The 9117-nt window shown below is 44.4% G+C and overlaps 1 protein-coding gene across 1 annotated transcript; it reads left to right on the forward strand.

Moving 5' to 3' along the window:
- Window positions 1–6206: 6206 nt before the first annotated feature.
- On the forward strand, window positions 6207–7704 carry LOC115566853 (uncharacterized). The gene is made up of 3 exons (XM_030392880.1): window positions 6207–6362; window positions 6471–6529; window positions 6673–7704. Exons 1-3 carry the CDS (start codon window positions 6334–6336, stop codon window positions 7416–7418), a joined length of 834 nt encoding a protein of 277 aa, XP_030248740.1. The 5' UTR covers window positions 6207–6333; the 3' UTR covers window positions 7419–7704.
- Window positions 7705–9117: the final 1413 nt, after the last annotated feature.

The following is a 9117-nucleotide window of genomic DNA, read 5'->3' on the forward strand; positions in this document are numbered from 1 at the left end:
TTTTTTGTGGTTGCCATGGTCACAGTGAGCTGCAAAGGCGAGTTGGTGAAGTTAAAACATCCTGGGAAACAGTACAGGTCCAAACTGTACAGGTATCTGAGCTGACGGTTGCACTGAGCCAAACAGCAGCCTCAACAGCCTCAGTCTTTGAAGAAAAACAAACCCACATTAGCTTTCTTGGTTAAGCCTCCTGGTTAAACGAGTAACCAAACAAACATTCACCAGGAAAAAGTGCACCACTCACGTCACTTTTCATGCCAAATAGCCAATTAGCTGCTTTGCCGCAGCACTTTTGTTGACTTCCAATGTTACTTTTGACTTTTCTATTCCACTGACAGCATGTTGTGTGACTGTGACACGTAGACGTAGGCCACAGCAGAAGTTTGTTTAGTGAATTGAAAAAGAGCATTTTGGATGTTTTTCCAACTGCCTCAAACTGATACATCTCAAAAAGACGTGCTGATATTCCTTTTGACTGCAAACAGAGATGACTAAATGGGATTTCAGTTGGACTTCAATAACAACTAGCGGGCAGCATATGAACAGAGTAACTGCTAACTGCTGCTAACTGTAGCTGCTGTTAGCAAGTAAGCTCAGTTAGCCCTGCAGCTAGCGGCCTGGACTGGGATGTCAGAGCACCAGGGGAGTGTTAGTGTTTACAACCCCAGCACAGGAGCTTTGGACCTGGATGGGCCGGGGCTAGCTGGTTATCTTGCTAACTTCAGTAGACATCTCTGCAACAAAATATGAAGACAACATAAGAACAAAAAAAGTGTATTTCATCCAAATGTGCTGATATTTTTCAGTTAATCTTTCAGTGTTTTCCACCAAAAATCTTACATATTACAAAGTCTGTAAAAACCCATGGAGAGTGATTCCAACTTCAGTTAACTTCACCTGATTGTATTACTGTTAAGGCATCTTTTGCTTTCAAACCATCTTTTGCCAGATTCATACCATGAAGCGGCGACAACACTACAAATCAGAGTAGTTAGCATTGCATAAGAGGGCAACCTTTCTGTGTTTGATTATGACTGGCCATTTGCATATTTTAAAGCTTTATTCATGCTGATCATTTTGAGTATAAACCTGAAAAAAAACATGTTAGGTACTTGGGGTTCTTATCAAAATTCACAGCAGCTGCCTCGACGCGTTCATTAATAATGAAAAGGCAAGGATTCTCAAATGATAACCTCGATACTCCCGTATGCATTGGCTCATAAAACTGAAAAGTGAAAAGGAAAATAAAATGAAATCCCGAAATGCTGTAGAGAAAGTTAAACTAAGAGAGCCTCTGAGAAAGGGGAACGGGAATTACCGCGCTGCTTCTGCTGCTACGATTACTCCCATATTTGTTCTAATTGCTGTTATCATCATTAATATTGTGAAAATAATGAGAGAGCTGCTATTTGTGAAACAGCATGAGGCTGAGACGCTGGAAGCTGGCTTAGAAGGATGCTGTCTTCAAGGAAAAGTAATTAGTGCCTCCTGATGGATACATACAGTTTGTGTATATATGTAGGAAGAAAGTCAGACAAACATTCTGTACGTACAGGTAATAAGCCTTGGCAAAATACGCTAATCATTTTTATTTGAAGAAAGTTTACGCCGGCGACTTTGTGAAACTATAAATTGACTCGCATAATTAACTCACCTCAACCTAAACCAATATGCTCGTAGCGTGTGGATTTTATTCGGCGCACGTAGTCAGAATTTGCTGCCGAGCATCGCGGGAATTAGGGTGACGCCTCTGCTCGGATAGCAAAAAAAAAAAACAATGCGAGGAAGACACCATTGTTGATTCATCATTGCTCTCTCTCACGACTAGCTCGCTTCTTGGCCTTCTGTGGAAGCAGACGCGGCTTAATTAATCCCTGACGCTGAGCCGAGCGTGGGGAGAGGGTTCGGGACAGCGCCATGCAAAGTGGGATCCACCACATCCAAATGAGGCCTGACAGGTGACTTTGTACCCAATGCACTGTGTGCATGCTGGAGCCAGCCACAAGGGGCATTTGTTTAGGCTATCACTCTCACTATTTGCTGACTTCTCTTTTTTTTCCTAATTGGTATGGAATTTAAAGGAACCCATCCTGGTGGTGTCATTGTTAATTACACGTTAGACCGGGCAGCATCTTGTTGCCGCTTTTTTTTCTTCTTCTTTTGTTACGGAAGGCCTGGAGAGAGGGACAGATTGCGAGCACCAGTGTATGTTCAGTTAGTTAAAAGATGAGAAGGCAGAGCCAAAATTAATTGTTGTCTCAAATCGCACGCTCAGCATGCCTGATGCACACAGGCCTCCGCGATGAAAGTTATATGAACAGGAGATGAATTGGAGAGGTTTTCTAATCCGGTAGGGTGGAAACAAATGGCCTGCTTCCTCTTGCACTCGTTCTCTGTCATTTCTTTTTTTTTTCTCTCTGGATATCTCACTCAGTGTGTATTTTGACCATTTCTTTCCCACAGAAACCGTTGCTCTTTGTGTGTGTGCCTGTCTCTGTTCCTCCTCTTCTCTCCCTCGCTCCCTCTGCTGATTGCTATTCGTGCTTTGGAGGCAGCCTGAGCCCTAGAGCTCAAAGAGTTCAGTATCTCGTCTACGGTGGTGAGAGGAAATGAGGAAGCAGCGGTAGAGGAGTAAAAAAAAATTTAAAAAATGTGGAGGAAGAGAAGCCAGAAATTCAGTACAACAGTCACTAAATGCCAGTGTGTTCATCTAATTATTGATCATTTCCAGGAGAATAAAGGTTGCCAGAGTTCTGCGCTCTTATCCATCCGAAACATGAGGTTGCCAGAGGAAACGAGAGAAAAACAATGACTTTGATATCATTGCTTTTTTAAGCTGCCAGTCTTACTGTGAATATTCATTACAAACAAACTCACTGTATAATTTCTCTCAAACAGTATTGCAGTATGTGTCACTGGTTTTGTGCAGTGTCAAGCCTCTGCTCTGCCTCCTGCTGTGCTGGCTCTTGATTTCATACAGTTAAAGCTCCATAATTGTACATGGGACAAGTGCAGTATGGGTACCAACCTGCAATCATATATTTTACACTAAAGGAGACATGCTCATGTTCAGGTTACTACTAAAGTAGGTTTTTGTGCTTTATAGCAAAAAACAAAAAAACGCCGTTGTTTAAGCTCATAATAATAATAATAATAATAGATTTAATTTATATATAGCGCCTATAGGACACTTAACAAAGTGGAACAAACATATATGAAAACAAACAAAACAAAGAATAAATGGAGCGCCTGTCAGTCATGTCTCTTTAAGGCCCCCCCCCCGCTCTGATTCGTTAACTCACATGCCTGAGCCAGCACCGCTAACAACAGCAGAGCAGCTGTGCTAAATCAATTCTTACGTGCCGCAAACTAGCCGCTCGGCATTCATTATGCAAATGTGCGACATGGGTGGCGTAGTGTGATGTCACAAAGTTGCGGTATTAAAGGTGGGGCTACTGGCGATGCATTTCAGGAGCAGTGTTTTCCGTGGGAGAGAGGAGCTTCTGTCGGTGCGAACTTTGACCTTTTTAACTTCCAAGATCTTTAACAAGAACAAATAAAACATAGAGGTAAAGGGGAAAACAAATAAAAAGAAATATATAATTTAACAGATGAATGAAGATTGATTTATTTTCCTGGATATACTTTTTGTTTTTTGTTGTACTCTTTGGTACTAATGTAGGCACATTGCCTTCAGCTTTTTTTGTCTACAACAAAGTTATCTTCGGCACTATTAACAGCAAAAATACGATATCTGTAATTCCGTTTCTCTTGTCGTCCGCGGCTGAGGTATCGGGGATGGAGTGTTGGAGACACGCTAACAAATGCACAACATATCAAAGATTGCAAAGCAGCATGTACTCTCACTCTTTATCTCTCTCTCGACTCGTACATGCAAGCAAACGCGCGCTCACACACACACATACGCCCACACACAACCACTGGAAAAAGACACTCTGGCAAATACTGTTTACTGATATGCGGATTGGGTTTAAGACCGGAACGCTGAGCATTTCAATCTAAACAGTAAACACTCTTAATTGGATTGTGTGCTTATGTGCTTTGATGTGAATCCTCTAAGGACTGTATATTATTAGGCCTAATTGATTCTGATACATATTTACACGAGTTTGGAAAATGAGTCCAAAACAAACGCGAGGGGGTTTTCATCACGAGGCTAATGGCGTCGCATTACATGCCACCTTTCCTCCGCCATTACCGGGTTGCGGCGGTGTCAGGAGTTCACCGGTCATTTGGCAGTCCGGTGAGGCTGCTCTGTCCGTGTCAACATCTTGCGGAAATGACACCGCGGACCTCCCGCTCGTCACAAATGAGGCCCGGAGGGGATGATGGGAGCCGAGCGAGGTGGACTCACCGCCACCCTGAGGTCGAGAGGTGGAGCACTGATCCTCTGTCGCTGACCTCGAATACCATAACCTGCCTCCAGAGGGTGCGTGTCAAGCGAATCGACCTCGTCCACGAGGGACGGAGGTCCGCTTTAGAGTGCCAGGAAATGTCAGCGACCACCACTGTATATTAGACAATTTGAATGCATGAGTCAGGATGTTTGTGTTTTGTAAAGTCAACTAGCAAATTTCGAGTCAAGCACGGCCCATCTTTAACAACGAACAGATGGCTCATGGTGTGCAGGAGCAGAGGATTAGGTCTGCAGGTTGATTGAGGGTTGATGCTACTTTTTGACTTCGCCGTCCCCTCAGTGTGACACTGTGGCAGCAGAATAACACGAGTTTCTTTGGCCACGCAGGCATTCCCATCCTTGGTTTCACATCACCTGCAATTTGAATTCCATTACTTGCCTTGCCACACTTCAAATAAAGCCCGGGCCTATTAATTACCAAAGTATGGGTTCAGGGTAAAGGTGAACGTGCAATTACAGAATTAAATCAAGCCCCCGTTTAGCTTGTCAGTCCTGACAGAAATAATTTGAGTGAATTATTAAATGCTTCCAGTGCTCTCAGCCGCTTCATTGTCGGCTCAGACCTGCCCAACCGCAAAGAATCCGAGCTCTTTTTCTCCTGCTTTTAAAGCAGAGCGGCTAATTGTGCTTTTTTTCTTTCAACGAAGTGTTGAACTCAGCGTGTTTATGATAAACAAAAGAAAAATAACCCGCTGTCACTGCGGCGGCACGCATGCTTCCAAATGTTTTCTGTGTTCTTTGAACCGTATAATAAAAAAGGAGTCAAGCTTAATGAGATCATTTTAAATTTGTGGTGGTTATGGTAATCAATTGTATGTCATTATCATGTGTTTGAGGTTTGGCCAATGAGAAGTTTTAATAAGCTACCTGCACAGGTCATTTAAAGTTCCAGAGTGATATATTTAAAGGGTAACTCTTTTTACAAATTTACACACTAAAGGGTTTTTTACAGGTCTTGGGGAGTACAACTGTGTATATGTTTGAATAAAAAAAGCTTTGTGGTTCCAGATGAAGCTGCATGTAATCAGTGGCTATGCTGCATTGTGGGTAATGTAGTTGGCAGGATTTGAAAAGCAGTCCTGCACTCCTGTCGGACTCCAGTTTGAAAAAAAAAGATAAAAATCAATACAGCAGAACTAGAGATTTATTCCACACATTACTCCTCCTTTTCTAAAGCTGGCGCCCACATTACCCACAATGCAGCTGCCCAACTGAGTGACATCACTGGAGGCAGTTTACCGAATTACATTCGCCTTCCTCTGGAGCCACAAAAGGCTTGATAGCATGTTTTTCACATAGGTAGCAGTACTCCCCGAGACCTGTAAACACACTTTGATGTGTAAAAGTGGTGGAGTCACCCTTTAATTTGTATGACTGCATAATAGTTCACATTCAAATGATACCAAAGGATTCTCCCCACGCCCACTTACGCATTTTTTTGATTTATTTTTTTGGAACCAAGCCTAGACAAACTTTCCTTTTGCTGCTGTGTATAAATAAGAGATTACAGAATAAATCTGAACTGAAAGGAGCCATAAATATTTGCTTGACTCTTATCCCCATGGCTCACGCTGCCATGTTTTAAATGTGTTCTCCGTCACTAAAAATGAAAAATAGGAAGAAAAGAAAAATGTCTTGTTTTGTCGGGTTTCTGCTGCTAGCAAGCATTTTAACTAATTGCCTGTAATGAAGCAATTTGCCGGTGGCTGACTGGATTCAGTGGTTGAGTTTTGGTCTCTATGACAACCAGCTGTCTGTAATTAGTAAATCAAGCCAGGGTGAGTCTTTTTTGGGCAGGGGGGGCAGTCAGAGTGGCTGCAAAAGAAGTCAAGAGTGGCAAGTGTTCTCAGTAAATTGTGTTGGCCGTGAAAGTTTCTGCTCACTTAGCTGCAGGGATGTGTGTACCTCTGGTGGTGTTTCTCAGGTATTTGCAGCCGGAATGTTTCCCGTGGTTAAAGGAGATGATCATAGCGGCTCAGTGCTGTGCTGTGCTGTGCTGTTTGCCTTTTTCAGTGTTTGTTTCTCTTTGCAGCTCCGTCGTGCTCCGCTCTGTGTCAGCTGGAGGTGTGTATTGTGCTAAAACAGCGAGAGGTATGTAGCGTGCTTTGATTGATGTCACTGCCTTCTTTATAATTACCAATTAGCGGGTGTATTTGACATTTTCCAAACAGATAAAATGGCACGCGGAGAATAAATACAGTTTGTTCATGCTTCTGCGTGTTGTTCTGCTGTAGCCCGCGCAGCTGCCTTGGGTTTGGATTATCCTGGAGTCCACGGAGCGCCTGATCTCTACAGGCCAGCTCACGATGGGGTGCATACCAGCACCCTCAGGTCTCACCCTGGATTGGCTGAGGCTGAAGCTTACGTGGCCTCCAACAGACAAAATCGACCGGGAGTGAGATCCCTGGATGTCGGACCGAGGAGCTCTGCGTCTACATTACCACTGAGCCATAACAGTCCAGTTCAAAGGGAATACACAGCTGACCATGTGCTCAGATCTCCCAGAGGAGAGTCAGTTATTAACCGCGAGTCTGATTTTGAGGAGGTCAACCATGTTGCCCCTCCAACTCTGGCTGAAGCCCCAGGCCAGCCTGACCTTGTGAAATGGGATCCTCAAGGTCGCACCAAACCGCTCTCATTTGTCTACAATCATCATGACCTTGTTGTTGACGGGTCTGTCCCAAATAGACGTGGCGTGTCTCTAAGAGGGCTCCCCCTGCCCCGAAGCCTGGGTTACCACAGGGGTCTAGCTGGGTACCGCCTGAGCAGAGAAGTCCCTGTCCTCGGTTCATCCGGCTTCACCGACAAAGCCCACGTCAGAGCGATGACTGGCCAGGCCCCTGCTGTCAGCGGGCCGAAAAGGATTAGGCTCCCTGTCCATCTTGCTCAGCCCCTGCACAGACGCCTCAATGTCAGACAGTTTGTTCAAGGTAACCCTGTTCTTAGACGTATGACAAAACCAAAAATCAGGTCCAGTTAGAAGAAGTCTGTAAGCTAAAGGGCTCTGACACATAGCTTGGCTGTCTTGTCAAACAGTATCCCTGCAAGGGGCCTCTTAAAGTTAACAGACCAGCATTTTGTGACGTGGGGGGGGAGAAAAAAAAAAACAAAGTGATTTCAGAATCTATTTGTCTGATTCGCTCCAACGTTTACTGAAAGAAGACACGTCCGACTTTTCCATGCACCAGCTCCTGTGCACCTCCTGCTCTCACCTGTAGCTCTGAAACAAGTTGCATCATACAATAAACACAAAAATTACAAATGGTTATAAGTCTCAGTGCCTCTCTCTGCCTTTTCTGTTTTACCTCCTCCATCATGAATATCTCACTGAGGTCTGGATGTTACCATAGTGCCATCTGTTGGCTGTGACGGGTACATATCCCTTTTGGCTCACATGTGTTGTACACAGGTGCTGCTTAACAGAAGGTCAGCCTTTGACAAATCCCATAATCTGTTTACAATCTGTTGTTTGCGAGTACTACTAGTGGTTATGCTAATTCCTCCAAATAACCTTGGTCTTCCTGTGATGGCATGTTTCGCTGGTGGTCTGGCAGTTGTGATAGAGAAAATGAGATGTTAAAAGGCAGCCTTAGATTTCAAATGAAGGGGACCGTGAGCAAATATTGAATATTTATCCCCGTACACTCCCTTTCCAAAGGAGGTTGGGCACGGTGGATTCTCTAAGCGATATTAAATGAAGGGGAAAAAAGCTTTATGTCTACCCGCTCATTGGCTTTGACTCCCCACCGAAGGAGATCGGACTGTGTGGACCGGTAGGCAGGTAAGGTTATCCAATGATTGACCCCATCAATAAATCAATCAATCAATCAATCAGGAGCCAGAAAAGAGAGTAGGTTGCGAGCACTCATCCGGAACGTGAATAGGGAAATGAGCGACAGAACAAAGTAAAGCAATCAACTGTTTATGGGGGAGCGGGAAAGGGAAAGGCGGTCACGAGTGGCCATACATCACGCAGAATGTCAGGCTGAAGAGGAGGGCGTTCGGCGGCGACAGGCAGCCGGTTTTGAAGTCGAAGCGCAGGCCGCACATTTGGCGATGTGAGGGTATATCAAAAGCAAGAGGTGGAGCATGTCTTGCATGAATTGGTTTGATGTCACGAGTGTCACACGAGCCGCAAAGTGAAGTCCGTACTGTCACTGATTGCTACAAAGACTTTGTGGAAGCGCCGCGTATCCTTAAAAGTGGCAAGATTCAAGGTGCATGGGCTTCACTGTCTGTTTCTACAATCATTAGTATGTTACTCAACAAAGTTTCCTCACATGCAGAGGGCGTATTGTGTCTGCTCCAGTTCAAAGACTTAACTGCGCATGGCACTTGGCATTTAAAATTGATTCCGCCGCGACGCCCTGCAGTTGTTCGCCTCCTAACCCCTGGATCAATGACTTAATGAGCCCCTTGTACAATTTGAGTAAGGATAGCGAAAGTCAGAGAAGGTACAGAACAACTGTGTGTAAAAAACAACACGTGGGCAGCAACCACCTCAGATGAACCTGGAGTATCTTTAATACGGTGCATATTGCCAGCCAGTCTGTTAGCAAATGTGGCCACAAATAACTCTGACATCTGGTTGTGTCAGAATTTCCTCCCCTTTCGGCAGAGTTTAACTCAACTTTTTACACAGTGAGATAATTTTGTCTACAAATGCCACCGGAGCATGT

This window comes from Sparus aurata, chromosome 17 (assembly GCF_900880675.1).
Source record: "Sparus aurata chromosome 17, fSpaAur1.1, whole genome shotgun sequence".
In the NCBI taxonomy this organism is placed as follows: Eukaryota; Metazoa; Chordata; class Actinopteri; order Spariformes; family Sparidae; genus Sparus; species Sparus aurata.